Source organism: Botryllus schlosseri, chromosome 1 (genome assembly GCF_051294905.1).
Source record: "Botryllus schlosseri isolate E-star chromosome 1, Bs_hap1, whole genome shotgun sequence".
NCBI lineage: Eukaryota > Metazoa > Chordata > Ascidiacea > Stolidobranchia > Styelidae > Botryllus > Botryllus schlosseri.
In genome coordinates this window covers 17,524,954-17,546,181 of record NC_137236.1, presented here as the reverse complement: position 1 = coordinate 17,546,181, position 21,228 = coordinate 17,524,954, and the positions used below count along the sequence as shown (strand labels likewise).

The 21,228-nt window shown below is 41.8% G+C and overlaps 2 protein-coding genes and 1 long non-coding RNA gene across 4 annotated transcripts in view; 1 reads left to right on the top strand and 2 right to left on the bottom strand.

Annotated features, from left to right (window-relative positions):
• Window positions 1–21,228, bottom strand: part of LOC145443696 (uncharacterized) — a 116,151-nt gene that overhangs the window by 52,825 nt on the left and 42,098 nt on the right. The window lies entirely within an intron of this gene.
• Window positions 1–21,228, bottom strand: part of LOC145443509 (uncharacterized) — a 61,023-nt gene that overhangs the window by 13,855 nt on the left and 25,940 nt on the right. Inside the window, exons 3-4 of the mRNA XM_080321469.1 lie at window positions 12,986–13,090; window positions 1,817–1,918 (exon numbers count right to left, since the gene is read on the bottom strand). Of these exons, the coding sequence (XP_080177595.1) occupies window positions 1,817–1,918; window positions 12,986–13,090 (207 nt within the window). The remainder of the gene's footprint in view (window positions 1–1,816; window positions 1,919–12,985; window positions 13,091–21,228) is intronic.
• On the top strand, window positions 14,171–16,894 carry LOC145443500 (uncharacterized). Of its 2 annotated transcripts, XR_013916448.1 has the most exons (3): window positions 14,190–15,311; window positions 16,311–16,497; window positions 16,567–16,894. It is a non-coding gene; the product is annotated as an uncharacterized LOC145443500 (long non-coding RNA). The 2 variants fall into 2 exon arrangements; XR_013916447.1 differs by having other exon boundaries at window positions 14,171–16,497.

Genomic DNA, 21,228 nt, shown 5'->3' with positions numbered 1-21,228 from the left:
ACATGTGGATTCCGATTTGAATAAAATAGTATTTACGGTGAGCACTACTATAATAAATAATTGAAGAATTTGTCACCGTAAATACTATTTTATTCATAATCCAAATTTTTCGACGGCAATAACTTCGTTTCTACTGGTTGGAATTGAACACATCGTTTCTATAGACAACATAACACTTTCATGCGATGAACAGAAAATTTTGAAATTTTTCGGTTTTTATTTTTATATATTAAATAGAAACTTTCTTCTCCTGTAGCAAAGCGGTTACCTGCTGGAATTGAACCAAATTTTGTGTGTAGGCTTAAATTAGGTAACCTAACAATTCTATCAAATAGCCAATGCGATTTGAGAAAAAAAGTCATTTTTAAGAGCCCTAATGTGCATTCTTATTGTCTGACTACTAAGAAAACACAATATTTTAAAGCTCACACATATGATCCAATCTCACTTGTGCCCGTGGTATTGCAACATGAACACTTCAATGTTTCTGTATTATTCTCAATATTTCTGTATCATTCACGAAGACTAAGTGAGTGTGGAATTGTTACCACGCTCAAGACGTTGCCATTTTGGACAATGTCACACTTTAGGATCCCCTTTCAACTACCAATAGACATTAGCCATTCACTTGAGTTGTGAATCGGTATTCCTGACTCCCCCAGTAATCCACTAGCCTAAAACAAGTGCAAAATCAAAATAGTATTGAAAAATTTCCTTTAATATTGTTACCCAGTGTTGCCTTGAGGGATTATTTAGTGCGAGTTCTTCTTACAAAACTTTCATCATTTGCCAGGAATGTTCTTGATAATACAAACATTTTTGAATTAACTCAAAATTGTTTCGCAGGCTGGAATAAATTTCTGGCGGACCAGATGCGCCCCGCGAGCCGTATATTTGACACCCTGTTCTGAATTATCCTCAAAACAGCACCTGGATTTTCTCGTCTTGGTCTATCTTTATCGCACTCTTATTAAATGTAAGGTATATAATACTTCTGCTTGACAAACTGTAGATAGAATTAAGTAAATTAGTCACAAAATACGACAAAGTAAAAGTAAAGGATGAGTGGCGGAAAATTGGATTCATTTGAGTAAGTACTACAAAGTAGAGGGTAATACGTGACTAATTCTAAAAAGTAAACGTACTTCGCCATTGACCAACTCCTGATTTGAATTAGTGAATTGCTTGAATTCGCTTCAACTTAAAACCATCGTTTCATTGTACTGCAAATTCATTGTACTGCAAATATTTGAAATGATTTAAGTCTGATCAAGGGTTTTTTGAATTGAATAAAATTATGGATTCCAAATCGCACTCCTCTCACGGGTCTTATCAGATATTGATAGTGTCACTGACTGCTTACTGCCACAATAGTGATTCATATTCATTGAAGCAGAACTGTGTCCTGAATATACCTTGAATGTTCCCACACCCACCACAGAAGTTTTCAGTGAAACGTTTCAGAATATTTAGAAATGGTGGCTGGTCGATTTTAAATAGATGTAATCTAAAATCCCGAATGGCCTGAAAATCAAAGTACAGTCCGACAAAAAAAATCTAAGGATTGAGCAGGGAAAATAACTTTACTTATGAAATTAGCAGCATATTTAGCTAACTATTCTTAATGAAACAATGGCGTCTTCATAACGCTATAATTATTTCATTAGCTGGTTATACTACCCCACCAAGCCATTGCCCTATATGCCCAGTATTGCTTAACAGCTTAGTGAATAGTAAAGTCAGTTAAATCGCCGCAGATCGATTCCAATCATTATTATAAACTCGTAATCAAAGTTGTATCTTCTTGATATCCAACCTTAATGTTGAAGTGCCCTTCAACATAATCTCCACTTATCTTTATGACATCTGTTTTGTTCTCCAATACAACAGGCCATCTTCCGATGTTCAGCTTGGCAACCTGAATATTGTTCAGATGTTAAAATTGATATTGTACACATTTTACTCATCATACACAAAACATTGTGACGTCAAATCACAGATACACTGATGATGACTAGAGCAGTGCTCTTCAACCGGGGTTTTCGTACACCCTAGGGTGTACCAGGATTTTCAAAGGGTGTACCACTCGGATGGGGTGTACAGGGGTGTACCTGATCCGAATTACAATGAGCCGATGGCTAGCTATCACAAAGGCAGGTGCATGCGTTAGTACAGGTTCACGCACAGGTTAATGAGCAATGGGGAATGCTATTCAACCGGGTGTTTCATACACCCCAGGGTGTACCGTAATTTTTGGAGTGTGTACCACTCGGATTGGGTGTACAGGGGTGCACCAGATCCACATTATGACGAACCGATGATACGATGGCCATAGCAATAGAAACGCCAGTTTACGCTTCAAAACAGATTGACTGGATGTGTTATATCGTACAATGTGATATTATAAGCCAGGGGTGGGCAAACTACGGCCCGCGAGAGTCTAAAGAAATTAGAAATAGAAATATTTGAAATATTGATAAAATGCGTACTAAAACCAAATCCATGCAGGGACTTAATTAAAATTTTTCTTAATATATTTCATCATGATAATTCTAAGGCACTGGTTCTCAAACTGGGGGTGCGAAGCTGATCTCAACTAAAAAAAAAATCGCGCGTCGCGCGATTTACTATCAAATAATTATTATTGTTCTGTATTCAGTCTGAATTTCATATCTCTCAACCACAGTCGGAACGTTCCATGCCATCAAACTATCCGTTAGGTTTGCTAGCATCTTCGCAGCGTTTTGTGATATGACGATAAGGGGGCGCGAAATCGTTCACCATCATAAGGGGGGCGTGTCTTAAAAAGTTTGATAAGCACTGTTCTAAGGTAAATAGTTCCAATATTAGTTTTTATGTTCAATTTCGGGCGCGACAGACAGATCTTAAGGCCCACGCAGTTTGAAAGGTTTCAATTGCTAAACATCACAGAAATCCTAAACGAGATTGACATAATTCGGATGACGAGCGTGATTTCAGATTGGCCTCTTCAGTTTCAATTATTTCAGTGATTTGCTTATAAAAAATGATTCGTGCGTGTCGTAGGTAGATTCGATCTCTGTAGGCCTATGCATAGAATTAGGGTTATTATTAGGGATGGTGTGAACGTGAGGTTCACGTTCGCGTTCTGTGTGTGAACCTCAGAAATTTAGAGGTTCGCATTCACAAACGAACCTTGGTAGGTTCTGCACTGTGAACCTTTTTCGTATATTACAATTTTCCACGTCATTATAACATTTTTGGTTAAAATTCATTGCATTGCAACTGCGTGCCACTCTATGCATGGCGCTGGTGGCATAAAAAATCAATACTAAACGAGCATATGCGCAGGGCGCACCTTTACACTCTCAACAAGTTAACTTGCTTCGTTCAAGAAGTTTGTTCGAAATGTCGGGTTTCCGTAAGTGAATGTTTAGGGACGCTGCTGTGAGCTTGACCCGCAGGCGTACGGGGCAGGCATACGAGGACCATCTTGATTTGATATGTTTATTGTATCATACAAAAACGAATCGATGTGATTGGGGTGTTGGCTACTCCTGTATAACATGGTAATGGGATAATATCGGTAGCAAGTATGGAAACCCTTTTTACACTCTGCAAATATCAATGTAGCAATACTCAGACTCCGAATACATATTTCGGTCTAGCCTAGACCGTTTAAGGCGTAAGCTTATATTACCTTGCAAGTCTTCGTCGAAATTGTTGGCAAAGCGACGAAAGATGTTGATTTTATGGGATTATTATATCATTTCATTGCTCCAGTTGATATATTTGGCGAAGTTTAAAATGTCAGTATGTACTTCAGCGTTGTGGCATAATATGGCGCGAGTCGTCGCTATAGATATCGTGTGGTACATTTATATAACACTTCACTGAAATGTACGGTTGGAATTAGCAATATCACGTCACGTCACGTGACGTCACGAGGTTCACGTTCGTGTTCACACAGAACCTTTCAAAAAGGTTCGCGTTCACACGAACCTGAACCTTTCAGAGGTTCACACCATCCCTAGTATTTATATTATATCTACACATAGTGGAAGCGTGTTTGAAGCTAACATGATTATGATGCTGTCAGCATTGTGTGTCCTGGAACTGAACCAAAAGTGTAATTAGAATATCTATGAAAAGATCGCTGCTCACAGATTTAAATTTCAATCCTGTTCTAAGAATCGGGAGTCGGGACAACCAACTTTCATCTCTACATAGTTTTAACGAATTGGTTATTGAGGTCGACCAGCCTATGAAATCTCGCTACTGTTTCTGACGAGTGTACGATATCATAAAAACCATATTTGATTTGTTTTAAATAAGCATATATATTATCTCAATGTCCTCATTATACAATCAAATACCAATATGCGTTTTGGTTTATAATCCCAATTTTACATTGTGCGGCCCGCGAATGGATTCAGCTGTTGAATACGGCCCGCGAGCTCAAAAGTTTGCCCACCCCTGATAAGCAAATGTTTCTCATCAGTTAACCTTTGGTAATGAACTTATTACTTCCTTTTCGACGGTTCCATACTATTGCCGAGGATGCTATTATCGAGATGGACATTACCGAGAACGGACATTACCGAGAATTGACATTACCGAGAACGGACATTACCGAGAATGGCCAATGCGAAGAATCTAGCTTAATGTAACGCACGTTGTCAAGAAATTTATACCTGGGAATCGATACCGAATGTGGCAACGACGTTATGCACACACTCGACCTGTTCATATGCGTAACATGCCTGTATTGCATTCTCGGTTATGTCCATTCTCTGTATTGACCGGTTTTGAGTTTGCGAACCACTGCGTTAGATGGTGGTCCAGTAACCTCGAGCCCTGATTCGTATTTAGCATTTACTATACGTTGCAGCCTTGCTCAAATGTTCATCTTTATTTCGGCTAGGCCAGGGGTGCACAACCAGCGGACGTACGGCCTCATTCAGCCGCAAACCCGTAATTTTGCGACCTTCTACACATATTTGAATTTGCGTGTGTTGGCGGCCGTCATTATGCAACCAATTGTTGCTGGTTCTAGTCTCGGCTCAGCCATGTTTCTATGTCGGAGGTTTATCTAGGCTCCTCATCGCCGTCGTAGCGTCTTGAAAAGCTTGGCTAGAAGAAGAGTGAGCCGAGCTCCAAAGTCAGCAGAAGAGTCCTGAAAGTGACAGCACGTTAGCGAGAGAGAATGAAGAGTGGGAGTGCGCGTGCAAGCGAAAGTCGTCCTCATTGCCCAAAGCAAATACACTCAACTTTAAGAATTGCACTGTCGTGGCACACAAATTCTAAACATGTGATTATCGCCACTGTCATTCATGTATAATAGAAATACTAACAATAACAATACAAACAATCCTGGTGAGAGGCCAAGAAATAACAACATGCAACTAAGTTATTAATAAAAACCGGAAGATGCATCATTAATATTGTGTCCAATATTTTCGAAGACACCCTCCATCAGCTCTACGGGTTAATCTGATCATGTGACCTGAGAATGAATAAAGTTTTGACAATATTATGTGAAACTACCAACATTTTCGATGAATTCCATTCAAGGGGCAAAATTTTCGCGCTCCGCGCGATTGCACACATTCGTATAGTATCTTTTCTTGACATTTATGCTCGCGATTTTGGTACATAAATTATATATGGTGAGACTGCTGGGATGTTTTGCTTCTACAATAAGAAAATTTACGCAAGGCATATCTCAAGAAATAAGTGAAGGCACAGAACGACACAAAGGCTCTCCGCGGTGTTAAGTTCCCAGTACCGGTATCAAATTTCATGAGTATTTGTCGTCCATGGGCCATGGCGACTCCCCGCTGGAATCCGGACGTATTGTATATGTAATCAAAATGCGGATTTCTGCGTTATCGGTGTATTATAAGGTCAGGGGTGTACGAGTTTTGAGAAAATGTTAAAAGGGTGTACCACGACGAAAAAGGTTGAAGAGCACTGGACTAGAGCATCAGTGATCGTCATGTGCTATACGTCATCGACACGGCTCACTGATTTTACTGGCGCCGGTATATCCGTAAACACTCGTTTATACGAGGTAAGAAGGGCATTGGTTCAAACGGGAGAAAAATCACGACTTTAGTGAGTCATGTTGGTGAATCTAGTTTATCTTTTATGAAATTATAAGCACCGCAAAAGGTACTTTTGCATTTCCACTAATTCATGAGTGATTTTCATCTTTTTAATTGGAGCGCGAAATTGGATAGTTTGCTATTGAGAACATGAAAATCAGAACTACTTCATGGAAGAATCAAGTCGGACTCAAGTCAACTCTTTCATATGGCTTCACTTGACTCGAGTCACTTTGAAAAAAATGACTTGACTTGACGCTGCGCTTAGTGGATTGACTCGTGACTAGGGGCAAAATATACGAGTCAATTTCAAGTCATTAAGTAAACGGTGTTTCTGCGCGGCACGCGAAATGTTCGTGTGGCGACAAAAGGCGCAGAAGCCTGTCTAATCTTGACGGTCGGTAACGCCGGTATAAATCACAGTCCTTTACTACAATGATTGAATATATAAATGACAGAAAGTAGGCAAGGGCAGAGTAAACGTAGGATTTATAACAATGCTTGTCCGCAATTTTTCCAACCGTCCTTACAAAGTAACCCACAAAACAGTTCTACCAATTGAATATATAGGAAAAGAAAAACGCGAGTGATGATGATGATTATACCGATCAGTAATTAAATAGAAATGCACAAGAAACAAGGTAATGCCGTACGCACGCGCTAACATCCACCCCCCTTTGACGGGTCACAGTCAACCGAATAGTCTCTCTCCAGTAAGTGGAGTTTTTGAATGGGTCTCGTAAGAAATCCGCGGGCCGTTTTCAATTTGAACGTTCTCACGAGGCCATCTTTGCTTTTAAATTCCGTCACGATTCTGCCGACCTTCCATTTCGAGCGCGCGTATCCGTCGTCTGCAATTAAACAAACGTCTCTGACGTTTGGAACAGAATGTTCGAAAACCCATTTCTTTCTTCTGATCAACGTCGGGATATATTCCTTCGACCATCTCGACCAGAAATGACGCAACATCGTTTGAAGATAGCGAAATCGCTTCGAGACGTTGACACTGGATTTGGCCCGAAAATTCGGTAGCTGCCGCAGTGGTCGACCAATTGCTAAATGAGCCGGAGTTATTGCTTGCGGATTTCCCGAATAGGAACCGAGATACGTCAAAGGCCGCTGGTTCATCGCACACTCGATCTGTCAAAATCGTGTAGAGTTCAGTGAAGTTCAATTTTGCCTTACCCAGAATCTTTCTGAGAGGTTCTTTAATGGATCTATTCATCCTCTCGTAGAAGACTGAGCGGAACAATACTTATCGGTGCTGGAGGTCTGCTGCTTCGTCTTCGGTTGCTTCTTCGATTGCTTGGAGCTGGACTTCTTGAAAGTATCCATAGTCGCCAATTCTGTGGAGATATACTCGAACATTAGATCGGATGAAGCTACCTGGTTGGACTCAATTAATTTTACGCATCCAGCCCTCGAGTAATTTCTGAGGCAGCTGCGATTCCAATATCTGAGTGAACATTTGATTCCAGGTGATATTATTTACAGTCAGTATTGACCTCTTAGCATTAGCCCGGTCTAGCATACCTCGCACTTTGTCGAGTTCGAAATCTACCCGGTTCCCTTCAAGCAGATCTTTAATGTGACTGCGAACAATTGCTTGCGTCCTGCCGAATCGTTGCAGTACCGCAACAATCGCCGGCTCATAATTAGTCGCATTAGACGGAAAGCCGTTCAGAACACCAGACGCCGATCCCTTCATAGCAGCCTTCAAATAAGTCATTTTGTAAAATTTACTGACCGATGGGTTGTTATGAACAAGTCGTTCAAACGCCTCCCAGAAAGACGGGGAAACAAAGTATGTCGCCATAAAACGAGGGCGGATTCACACCGTTTGATAGACTTCCAGCTGTCCTGTCAGCTTCGTCAATCGCTTTCAATTTCGATAGCTTTGACCTGGCTAGAGGAGTGTTAGTTAAATAGACTCGACTAGCGTCTTTCAAACCGTCAATAATCTCGGTCTTCAAGTCGCCATCTTCCAATAGATCAATTTTACTATCTACGTAGGATTTCAAATCCGTCATGGACATCTCGGCTGATTTCACGTACACTTCAATTTCTTCGACCGAGTGGGAAGTCGTGTACTCGAGTTCGAGTGCCTGCAATAGTTCCAGAAGATCTTTATTCATTCGCTTAAATCGCTTACCAATGACTCTGGGCAGATTCGAGTCCCCGCTAGAATTGGATTTCTCTGCCTCGATCCTTGCGTACGTCGGTGAAGAACTGAGGTAAATTGTGTCCCTCTTCCTTCGCCTCCTGACGCATCGCTTCAATCTGAAGAAGGAATCTTCTCTCAGCGGCTTTTTGATGTTGTTTCATCGGTGTAAACATCATCATAAGGTCGTTGGGCTTCTCGGTCTGAAGTGAAAATGGATCGGGCGAAGCCGCGGATTGATCTAGCACCGGTGAATCTGGCTAGATGTCTCCAAATTGTCGGGCTTACACTCAAGAGCTTTCTTCAGTCTTTTTGATAGCGCGGCCTTGTTCCCGCAGTGATTGGCAATTCGAGAGCAGCAAGTTCTAAACGCATCCCTTCAACGGTTATCTTGGCGACAGTCTTGAACGAAGGAGCTAATCGAACTTTCTCGTCGGTCGGAGAGTGTTGCAGCGGCATTCTGATACTAATCGTTTGTCTTCAAAGATCAGGGCAGTTAATGGTGATTGCTGAATTGGTGCAATCGAAAGCACTCTAACGATGAAACAAACCAAATCTCCGTTGCATAATACGGATTGGATTACTTTGACTTGCTTTTGTAATCGAAGCAAGCGTTGTAAATTGTAGCTGTTATAAATTGTTTCTGCGCGGCACGCGAAATGTTCGTGTGGCGACTATAGGCGCAGAACCCTGTCTAATCTTGACGGTCGGTAACGCCGGTATAAATCAAACACTGTCCTTTACTACAATGATTGAATATATAATGACACAAAGTAGGCACGGGCAGAGTAAACGTAGGATTTATGACAATGCTCGTCCGCAATTCTAGATTTTCTTGTGTGGATTCCTCCATCTGTATATATCGATCAGGTTTTGTTCATCCGTGAATTGCTTCCATATTTTTGTGGCCGCCATTCTTTTGGGCATTGTTTGTTTCTCACTGTCTAATTTATTTGTTATAATGTTGAAGTCTCCTGCAATGATGGTTCTGACACTGTCCTCTTTCAGCTGAGGCGTTAGATTTCCATAGAAGGTTTCCTGAGCTCCCTGATTTGGTGGTGCATATATGTTTGTTATGGAAAGAACCAGTTCGAGGGTGTTTGTTAGGATTCTGATTCTTTGTGCTCGATCTTCTACGATGACCTCATGCTGGACGTGGTGATCTTCTGCTATATCTTTTTTAATGATGATTACAGTTCCCTGGTAATAGTTTTGTTTTTGGGGGGTGAATTCTTTCTCGTCGTTGGTTCGGAAGTTTTTGAAGATGAGGAAATCATTCCTCAGGGCCCATTTTATTAGTTTCTGTTCGGGCATCCTGTGTACCTCCTGGATACAGTAAATATCTGCCTTGTTCTTTAGGATAAAAAAGGTAAAGTCGTCCCAGTGCCGGTTTATCCCATTTACGTTTATTGAAATGAGGTGACAGCTAGGTATCTCTATGTCATCCTTCGTGGGTATCTGGGAGACCTTCTTGCAACCAAATACTCCAATATGTTTTCCATCGGCGGTTGCCGGATAGCTGGATATTTGGCTCTCCATTTTAAAAGGGATTGTTGGAAGATTTTTTTTTTTCAGTTTTTCTCTCGTTTTTTTCCGTATTTTTTCAGCTATTTTCGGTGTTTAGTCGTTTTTCCTCGGGTTTTCCTTCTTCTGAACTGCTGTGGTGGGGTCTTTTTGGTGCATTTTCCTTATTTTTCTGCCTTGCTGTTATAGGGCTGAGCGTCAAGTTTTCGAGTGGTTCGATGTAGTGTTCTGTGTCATCTTTGAGGGCGTTTGAGACGCCTTGGGCCCGTTGTCTGCTTTGTTTATTCCTGGGAGGGGCTAGGGGGGGGAGTTCCAGTGAGTCATGGTTTTCTTCCTGGGTTTGATCTATTATTTGGGATGACGTCTTCTCCTTTGGGGATCTATCAATTCCCTCTGTGAGGGAGGGTCTTTTGTCATTTGATAGGTCGAAGAGGTCGGTTTTGTTTTCAGATTCGTCAGAAGAGCTTTCTTCAGAAGAGTTTTCGTCAGAAGAGCTTTCGGTGAGTTCGGGGAGGATTTCTTCCGTATTTTCCTCTGGTTGTTCATTTGCTTCTACTTCTCCTTCTGGAGTTTTTTCAGTTGCGTTTATTTTTTCGTCTATTTCATTATTTTCTTCAATTTGCATGGTATTTTCTTCGTTTTGTTCGTTGGTTTCTTCATTTAGTTCGTTATTTTGTTGAGTGTTTTCAGCAACCTCCTGAGGGGTTGGGTATTTCTCTTTTAGGACGGGACAGTTTATCCGTCGGTGTCCTGGTTGTCTACACTCCAGGCAGACAGTGTCGTCTTGTTGGCATTGCCTGGCAGTGTGTCCACTTTGCAGGCAGTGGTTGCATACTGGGGTATATTCCTCGGGTGGAAGAAATACCTTGCATGTAAGGCTTCTGAAATGTAGGAAGGGTGGCAGTTTTCCTTGTTTATATTTTTTTATGAGCACTCGTCGGTACCCGTTATGGACCTTTGTTCCTCTGTGCATTATTCTGATTATCTTGATTACAGTTCCGCAGTTGCGTTTTTCCAATTCTTGTTTTATTTCGTTGTCTGTCGTCTCTGTGGGGACCGCTCGAATGTTTATCGTTTTGTACGGTTCTTGTGCACTTTCGATTTCAATTGGTCCGTGCGTTGTTGGTATCCCATTCCTGGTTGCATGTATGATTTCCTCTTTAATTTTTTTGCATTTCTGGTGTGTCGAATATTGTAATGTTATATGTAGTTGCTCCGATTTGATAAATTGATTCTATGTTTCCTATTAGGTGTTTGAGGGCTTCGAAGTCCATTATGGCGTTGTAAATTCCAGATGTGACGATCCCTTGTGGGACGTTTGCATCGAGAGATCTTGGTCTGTCGTTATTTGAATATGCCATATTTGTTTCTGCGGGTTGTCAGTCCGCTTGGGTGAAGTGACAGTCTTCTGCGGAGTGTCAGTCCGCGAGAAGTAGATTTGCCTGCGGAGTTCTTGTCCGCAGGATGCGCGCGTAAGAGGAGGTCTTGTCCCCTTGTCTATAGGTTAAGGCTAGTTCCGAGGTATTTAACAGTAAAGAGTAGTTTGTAGAAAGGCTGAGTCTTACTGTTTGGTATGACATATAGCGTCCTCTTCGCGGTTCTTTGTTTGTCTTTAGGACTTTGGTTTGGAGTATACTCCAAAACCGTCGGTTCCTTTTTGAGTTTGGTAGCGGTTTGCAACGATCAGTCGGCAGTCGGCGGCAGGCTGTAGCTGGCGGCGGTCGGCGGCAGGTAGTAGCTGGCAGCGGTCGGCGGTGGTCGGCGGCAGGCAGCAGCTGGCGGCGGCCGCTGGTGGTCGGCGGTCGGCGGCAGGCAGCAGCTGGCGGCGGTCGGCGGTCGGCGGCAGGTAGTAGCTGGCGGAGGTGGTCGGCGGTCGGCAGTAGGCAGTAGCTGGCGGCGGATCGGCGGTGGTCGGCGGTCGGCGGCAGCTGGCAGCGGTCGGCGGTCGGTCGGCGGTCAGTCGGCGGTCGTTGTCGTCGTCGTTGCAGCTTTATTCGTTCGTTCATTGGTTGTAGGCGTACTCTATATAGCCTTTAATACAACCAAATACTCCGACACTGGCACTGACACTGGCGGTCTGTTATTCGTTACTTATTAAATCTTTACGAGTGAAATCAAGTTCTGTGACAAACTGCTTACGAAAATTTCACCGCGTGAGCGATCGATATGCCTGTAACATCAAGTCGCGTATGTCTGAGACATTATCTTGTCAGCGATCGCAGGGTTTGCAAACTATTTCACACCTATTTGGAGTGTTAATATGTGAACGCGGCTATTGTGGGTATTGGAATCGCCGTCTACGCCGGCTCCGTGGTAAACTAATTACCAAGCGACTGATTCCTAGATTTAGCAAACTATTTCACACCCTTTTCGGTGAAAGTACGACATGCCGCTAGCATTCTATCAACGAAAGTACCAATCATCGCCGCGCCCATAAGAATAACGATATATCGAAGTCGCATTCACCGCAAACGTTGGGATTAACTCGAATCGGACATATATAATAATTTGAGGTATACACATTAACTAAGAGTCAATCACGTCACTATTTACCATACAAGATACATATTCAACACCGGTCGAGAGATGCATATACCCGAAAGTACGAATTACCACTACTACACCGGTTGAGTGATCCCTATACCGAAAAGGGTCACCGGTTCAACACGAGTTTCGAGGCACCGGTTGAGTGATCCCTATACCGAAAAGGGTTACCGGTTCAAGACGAGTTTCGAGGCACCGGTTGAGTGATCCCTATACCGAAAAGGGTTACCGGTTCAAGACGAGTTTCGAGGCACCGGTTGAGTGATCCCTATACCGAAAAGGGTTACCGGTCGAGAGATGCCTATACCAACCCAGGCACCGGTCGGGTGGAAGGGGGGTCTGAAAGGGTCACCGGTTCAGGACGAGTTTTCGCGGCACCGGTCGGGTGCACCCATAAGAACCCCATTACGAATCGCGAGCGATCGTAACTACTACTCTCGACTTGACTCGACTTGACTCGACCTGACTCGACTTGACTCGACTTGACTCGACTTGACTCGACTCGAGTCACCTCCAAAAACTAGTGACTTGACTTGTTTCGAGTCCCCTTTGAGAATGCGTTCTCATGATACTATGACGTCACCGATCACGATCGACTGTAGCGTCACAAGTTGCAGCATACCTTACCTATACTTGTTAGTACACATCTAAATCATAGAATCAAACTTACTTTCCAATCCAATTTTCCAGATAGCGATTCAATCCGATGATGTCCAAGAAGTGATCTTAGTTCTGCCGCTGAGATTTCGTTTCCACACAAATCAACTACCTGCACCTGAAACGTTGAAAATATTTGATGAAACGCCGAAGAGAACTTTGTGTGAAACTATGTATAGAATAAAAATAGCGCCGACGAAACAAATTAACCGATCCGTGAGTTATTTAGTTTATACCAAGAGATCTTCGATGTAGCCTAGATCGGTGCTTTTCAACCCTTTTGAGCTCAGTTCGCACTTTTTTTGAAAAAATAAATTTCATTCGCACAAACTAAGCCATCCAGCGTCTCATTAAAAAGGCAACTTTTCTCGCTCATTTTGATTTCAACTATTTCACTAAAACCGTTCACTGCCAAACAAACTGTTGGGGTTTGTGCAAGTCCGTCTATTCTAGTGCTTGGATGGCCTGGTCTTGAAATATGTTCTGCACTCCCATCAAAAATACAGCGCATTTGTCGCGAGTGAATACTGCATGCTGGCAGAAATCGTATTTGAGAGCTGACACAAATATCTTATGCCGTATGTCTTGGGAAATAAGGTTTTTTCGATTTTAATGCAGTAGCGCCCGTCTTAATCTGTGCCGGAATGGGAATCGTCAAGAAATAACAATTCATTCGCGGTTCTGAAAAATGTTCGCGCTCCGCGCGGCAATATGCACTCCCAGGAACTATTCATAGCATTGCCACTCGCGATTTCGGTGGGTGCAATAGGCCGTTGTGAAAAGTAGAATAGTCCACAGAGAATGGACATTACCGAGAATGGACATTACCGAGAATGGACATTACCGAGAATAGGCGTTACCGAGGATGAACACCACCGAGAATGGACACTACAGAGAATGGACATTACCGAGAATATTGACACCACAGAGAATGGAATTACCGAGAATGGACACCACCGAGAATGGTCATTACCGAGAATATGGACAATAGCGAGAATGGACATTACAGAGAATGGACACCACCGAGAATGGCCATTACCGAGAATGTATATTTCCGAATATGAAGAATGTCGTGAAATCTAAACCAGAAAATACCTAATATCAGGACGTTGGGATCAATGTTATTTATAGTTGTTACGCGCTGTTGTCCAAGGGACCGCGCAGTGAGTTGGGGAGTGCGCGCAGCCTCGTGAAAAATTAGAGAGTGATGTACATACGATTTGTGTTTGTTCAATGTGCAATGTGCATAACATGCGTGCATTATAGGCATTGTGCACATATGAGACTGGACAGAAATGTGGTAATCTAACCCGTTTACTGTAAAATGTCTCGTACTACTTTCTGCCACCGATAAAGTGATAAGCGTCGCATTGTTTCCTTCTCAACAATTAACAATTAATAATAACAATGTGCTGCTGGAAGGGGAAGGTGCAGAATAGCCTTATAAGGCTTTCTAAGTCGGGCAAAGTAAACATTATTGAGAGGATATTACTAGTAGCCTAAAGCCAACCGTTTACTGAAAATGGCTAAGCTGCATCAACCGAAAATGTAGGCCATGATCCGCCTAGATACTTGTTTATCCCCTTTTCGAGATTTGAAAGAATTGATGCCTTCTTGCTTCATACCAATCACAGCAGCTCGATGAGTTCCGCTAGTATTACAGATATCCGTTCCTTTGAAGAAAACTATTATGTCATAGTTTGCCTTTTCGCTTTCAAGCAGATAAAACGAATTGAGATAGGCCTACGAATCACAGCAGGTTGATGGGTTATTAGAGGTATCCATGCCAGAGAAGCGACGGAATTCCTTATCGAACCATAGTTTCTTTAGTGGCTCCTAATCATATTATGCTCTTTTAAGATTAGAATCACAGCAGGTTGTTACAGATTTGTGCGCCAGTGAAGCGAAATTATTCAATGTTATGCCGTAGTTGGAATCATCACCACACCAATGTGGAGTGTTCGAGACAATCAGCTGATTTAAAACCAACCGTATCGGTAAATCACATGCTTTACGACTAAAAGTCATGACAGGTGTTGGTTAGCTAAGAGAGGTGGACGACGAAATGGCAGAACAATCAGGACCTAATGTGTTAGCAAAATACATTACTTCGACTTGAGGAAATAAGTTAATCGCTGTTGGCGAGTTCGTATTTAGGAGAATGAAAGTTTCGAATGGTACTTCGCGTACTGGATATGCACGCATTATGACAGAAAAAAATGTCGGTGTTCATTGAAAGTCCTTGAAGGATCAGAGCCACCAATCGTTCTGAAGCAATCTCAAGAACACAATCACTGTGCTACGTTTGGCCTAGTAGAGGCAAAAGAAATGGTTCAAAGGTATGATGTTATTTAATTATCGTTTTATGGGAAATGTATTCACGTCTAGCCAGACCAGTGGTGCTCAAACTGCGGTCCGCGAGACAATTTTTCGAGACCGCGAAACACGTTCCAACAAATTCACTAATAATTTTGAGTTTCCTGTTTGCTATTTCGGCTCGTTCGTGAATCGCGCAATACCGTTTGTGAACCGAATGCATAAAGAGTAGTGATCAACCGTTTTCGGGGGTTTGGCTAATTATTTCTGGGATACATATATAGGTAGGCTATATTAACAGATGCAATCTTTTTTACTGTTGCGGATTGGATTGGCCACATTGAAATTCTTGCTGATCTGGAATATTTTGTATTGCATCATCAGGTTTGAATCAGTGTAAGATAGTATAGCATTTTTGGTGTGTTGAGATGTCTAAAACTATGGGGTAGAGTCGAAGACTACTCTAACGATGTTCATATTGTTATTATTGTATCTTCACGACCTTGTTGTTCTATCTTAACCACCTAAATCTTTATAATTATCACCCGTCAGACTAGATTATGTCTGCGATGCGTTTATATACCAACAAGACTAATCGATTCGCACAAGTCATCAATAGCGGCGCCGAAATTTGTTTGCGATTCGCTTTCGCCGCTTTGTGACCAAGTCATTATTCACATATCAGCCTACTGAATTGAATAAAATAATCCATCTAACTCTATATTTTAATATATAACTTAACTGGCATATGTTTATGCGTGTAGAGACGTAAACGCGAACTGGCATTTGTACGTACTAACGTACATAGATTTAACCCGATTAATCTACTACAATTTAAAACATTGCCTGATTGCAAAAAAGCACACCTCTCCCCCTTTTGATTCACCCCTGAAGATTGATGACACTTTTGCGAATTGTCCATGAATAACGTCTTTTCATTATCACATTATATCAAACATTGATAGTACGGATCTGCTTCGCGAATATATGAAGTATTTAACTCATTATTGTTTCTGCCTTAGGTATCACGAATGATCAACAACGCAGTAATAGGCGGCCGCTGTTCCCACCCAGCATTTGGAATGTGCGACAATGTACCATCGGTGGCATGCGCCGAACCAACATTTCTGTTGAAGGCTGGCATCACGGCTTCCGCGTTCCAGTTGGGGGATGTCACGTAACCATTTGGAAATTTTTAGAGTGTATCAAGTGAGTATAAATAATAGAAGATGTATATGTGTACTTGGTTTCAACTTGAATATACATATATTTTTGAAGGATGGATGTCATGCAAAATCGAGTGCAGCTGTTACAAACTTCCACAGGCCAGGCAACGCCTAAAAGAAAGAAAAAATACGTCGACATTAGCGATATTGAAGCGGCTTTGTGATCCAGCGTGGTCAACCGACATGACTACAGATTTTCTGTCAAGAGTGGCATACAATCTAAGTGAATAAATAGATAATAGCGATCACCACATATTTAGCATCCTTTCTGACGAAGAAACGCCAAGTCTGTGTTGGTGATCACCGCTGTACCTATTTATCCTCTGGATGTTTCATTTTAGCATGCCACAGACAAGTAATAAAATGCAAATAACCTGGAACATGATTGCTTATAATTTTGGAGTTTCTGGGCTTACAGTAAATTCAGAACTTCTCAGTCTCTTGTTTTTGCTAGCCGTAGAAGCTTTAAAACAGTAGGAAAGGAGCGACAAGGAAATATAGCGTGACTACATGCAAGATAGCGTAATGGTTGGCTGTCAGTTGTCAGGTTGCTGAGTAAAACGGCAGCCTACTGACAAACTATTCTGCGATTGTAACAGGTAGAATTATCATCATCGCGAAATGAAATTCGGGTCCAATTAGTACGGTATAGCGACGCAGCGTATCATTGAATATAGATATGATATATTGCATTACAAAGGTAAGTGCATAATTCGTTGATTGTCCGATTGTTGAGCGAAGCCATTACCTAGGAATCACAATCGTCACGTTCATAATCGAATATATTTCTGCGTAGGAATATTACGCAGTGTACAGTTTGTCTAGGTTTGCTAACTGCTTTAGATGAAAAATGTAACTCGATCAATTGTATACGCAGCGATCAACGAAGTTTCTTTATCTTGTGTTGTTAAATCCTGATGAACGCGATAATAGACTTTTTAATCAACCCAGCTTTATTATCTTCGCCCTACATTAAATTGTGTTTGCGCCCAAAATCACCACAAGACACGTTCTCTTACAATACATCGTGAGCCAGATTTTCGTGACGGTCACTACTGATTGAATACGCACTTTCTCCATAGTAATCATCTGCTACCAATATTAATTCTTGTCTACTTGATACACTCTATTCCCGAATTATCGCGTCAGCCTAAACATATGAATTATCGCGTCAGCCTAAACATATATGTTGACCAATGTGTAGAATGTCTAACCGTCTACTGAAAATGAGTAGGCCCATGCCGCAAATGAAAAATGTAGACCATGATTTGCCAGCATATTTGTTACTCCCTTTGCGAGCTCTGTGAGAGTTGATGCCTTCTAGATTTCAACCATATTACACTCTTTTGAGATATTCATGACAGCTGGATGCTACAGATTTCCGTATCAGTGAAGCGAAGTAGGCTAATTCGTATGTCATGGTTGGTACACGAATCGGAAACATTGTAGACAATCAGCTGATATTGTAAAACCGCTTTAAAACCAACCCTATTGATCGATGATCACATGCTTTAGGACTATAAGTTCACGTGTACAATTTATGCATGCAGTCATGCAGGCATGTCATGCATATGTAAGTACAGATCGCGTGTATGTGCATCATGGCGTCGCCACATTCGGTATCAATTCTCAGGTATAATTTTCCCTACAACGTTCGTCTCAGTAAGTTAGATTCTCGACATTGGCAATTCTCGGTAATGTCCATTCTCGGTAGTGTCCATTCTCGGTAATGTCCGTTCTCGGTATTGTCCATATTCTCGGTAATGACCATTCTCGGTGGTGTCCATTCTCGGTAATGTCCATTCTCGGTGGTGTCAATTATCGGTAATGTCCATTCTCTGTTGTGTCAATTCTCGGTAATGTCCATTCTCGGTGGTGCCAATTCTCGGTAATGTCCATTCTCGGTGGTGTCAATTCTCGGTAATGTCCATTCTCTGTAGTGTCAATTCTCGGTAATGTCCATTCTCGGTGGTGTCAATTCTCGGTAATGTCCATTCTCTGTGGTGTCAATTCTCGGTAATGTCCGTTCTCGGTGGTGTCAACTCTCGGTAATGTCCATTCTCTGTGGTGTCAATTCTCGGTTGTGTCCATTCTCTGTGGTGTCAATTCTCGGTAATGTCCATTCTCTGTGGTGTCCATTCTCTGTAATGTCCATTCTCGGTAATAGCGTTCTCGGTAATGTCCGTTCTCGGTAATGGTTTTCTCGGTATTGGTATAGAACCCCGGAGTTCACCGGGAATGGATATGGACAGTTTTATATAGGTATTTTGCGTCCAGATCGTTCATTGCGGCTATGCCCTGGAATGCGGCCTTAGGCTACATAAGTAATCGAAATGCGGCCATGATTAGCAAGAAGTTTGTCCACCTCTGTATTAGATGAAGTGCTCTTTTTGACATGACGATAAATGCAAGGGGGGGGGGGTCAGGGGGCGCGATGTTTTTGACCATCGCCAAGGGGGGCGCGTGTCAAAAAAGGTTGAGAACCGCTGTTCTAGAGGTTCACGTTCACAAAGGAACCTTGGTAGGTTCTGCACTGTGAACTTATTTCATATATTACAATTTTCACTTCATTATAACACTTTTAGCTTGAATTTATTACATTTCAACTGCGGGCCACAATATGCAAGGCGCTGGCAGCATAAGTATCAACACTTTGAAACGAGCATGCACCTTGACAATCTAAAAAAATTACTTTCTTTGTTAAAAAAGTTTGCTCGTATATTTAGTGACTGTCTGCTGTCAGCTTGACCCGCAATCACTACATGTAGGTAGTTAGCTAATGATGCTTATTCAACCAATCAATGAAATTGATATCGTTGTCTGGCAGTCGAACGGGGTCAATCTAGATTTCATATGTTTATTATATCAGAAAAACGTAATCCGTTGAATTGGGGTGTTGGCTGCTGCTGTATAACTTGTGAATGGGGTAGTATCGGTAGCAAGTATAGAAACCCGTTTTAATGTCTACTCAGTATCAACATATAGCAATACTCAGACGCCGAATACATTGTCAGGTCTGGACTAGGCCGTTATGGCGAAAGCTCATCAATCTCTCATTGAAATTTTTGGCAAAGCGACGGAAGATATTTATTTTATAGGAATAATTATCATTTGATTGCCCCAATTGATATACTGGGCTAAGTTTAAAACGTCAGCATTGTGGCATTATGTGGCTCGAGTCGTCGCTTTAGGTATCGTGTAGGTACGGTACATTAATATAGGCTATAACAGAGGTCTCAAACACAAATGTGCTCGCGGGCCAGTTTTCCAGTTTTGACGACGCCGCGGGCCGCAGCATTTATAGGGATATTCTATATCTTTTCAAGTAGGCCTTATTTGGCGGGAATGAATCGTTCTATTGAAAGTGAGCCGATCCAACAGACTGACAGTATCGTCAAATGTGATTTACTCTTGTATAAATTCAAGCGTGGCACGAAAAGAATCGTCACATTTATAACTATTTGAATAGAATTGTTGTTGTACTTGATATATATATACTTGATTATAAGATATAGCCACAATATGGGCGGACAAATGTATGATGCCATCATAAAAGCTAACAGGTTATAATTTTGCAGCTACTATGAATATTTTGAATTTAACAGATTGATAATAGAGACTGATTTGATATCAAAACATTTTTAGGTTGGGCATTGTAATTCCAATCCAGGATTCTGGTATACTTCTGATAAGTAGGCTAATAATCTCGTGGCCAAATATCTTCAAATATAGGAGCAGAAACAAATATAAATATAATATAAATATATTAATGAATGTGTCCTAGTGATTGAAATGTCGGGACGCCGAACGGGCCATTGTTGTTACATCGTTGGAGCGTACAACTACGGTACTCGGTACTTGTAAGTGCCCTTAATAACATGGTTTAGCAACCAAAGATGTAACTGACCGATTGCCAGTGTTTACCAAAACTACTTGCTTAGTTAAAGAAATACCTAGGTGCGACCTTCTGATCTATTACTATTCCCCTGATACGCGATTAGTTTGTTGCGTCCATGGTTCTAACAAATTCACGGCATTCCGAGTCACTCCGAGTCCACTCGAGTCATTTTCATTTTGCCATCGAGTTAGCCCGAGTCTGAGTAAGTCCAAGAAAGGTCGCGTCCAAGTCCAACTCTCAAATTTCAGTCAGGAATGGTTTAAGGGTCAGGTTTTGTCTTCTTGAACTGGAAATGTGGCGAAATAGTGAACCTTCCACTGCATGGTAGCATTTGCAATTGATGTGATAGTGAAGTTTGATGAATAGTTTCAGTCTTTCGGGGCAATTTAAGAGGGAATTTTGACTTTATAACCTGAAAAGATATATTCGACAATTAGGCCTATACATTGTCAAAGTATTAGAAATCGAAAATGTCGTCGCGGGCCGCACAAAATGCTCTGACGGGCTGCATGCGGTCCGCGGGCTGCGTGTTTGATACCTCCGGGCTATAACATCACTGAAATTGGTTGGTTTGAATTAGCAATATGACGTCACGGGACGTGAACCTTTTTAAAAGGTTCGCATTCACACGAACCTTAACCTTTCAGAGGTTCACACAATCCCTACTGGCTACCCCATAATGCATGGCTCCAAACTGTGCTATGTTTTTTTCCATTTCCCATTTTCTTTCTCGCGAGTAAATGAAAAGAGCAAATAATCTCACGATACAGAATGTTCTGCTCTTTAGCCTAATCTCACTTGAGAATTCATAACAGT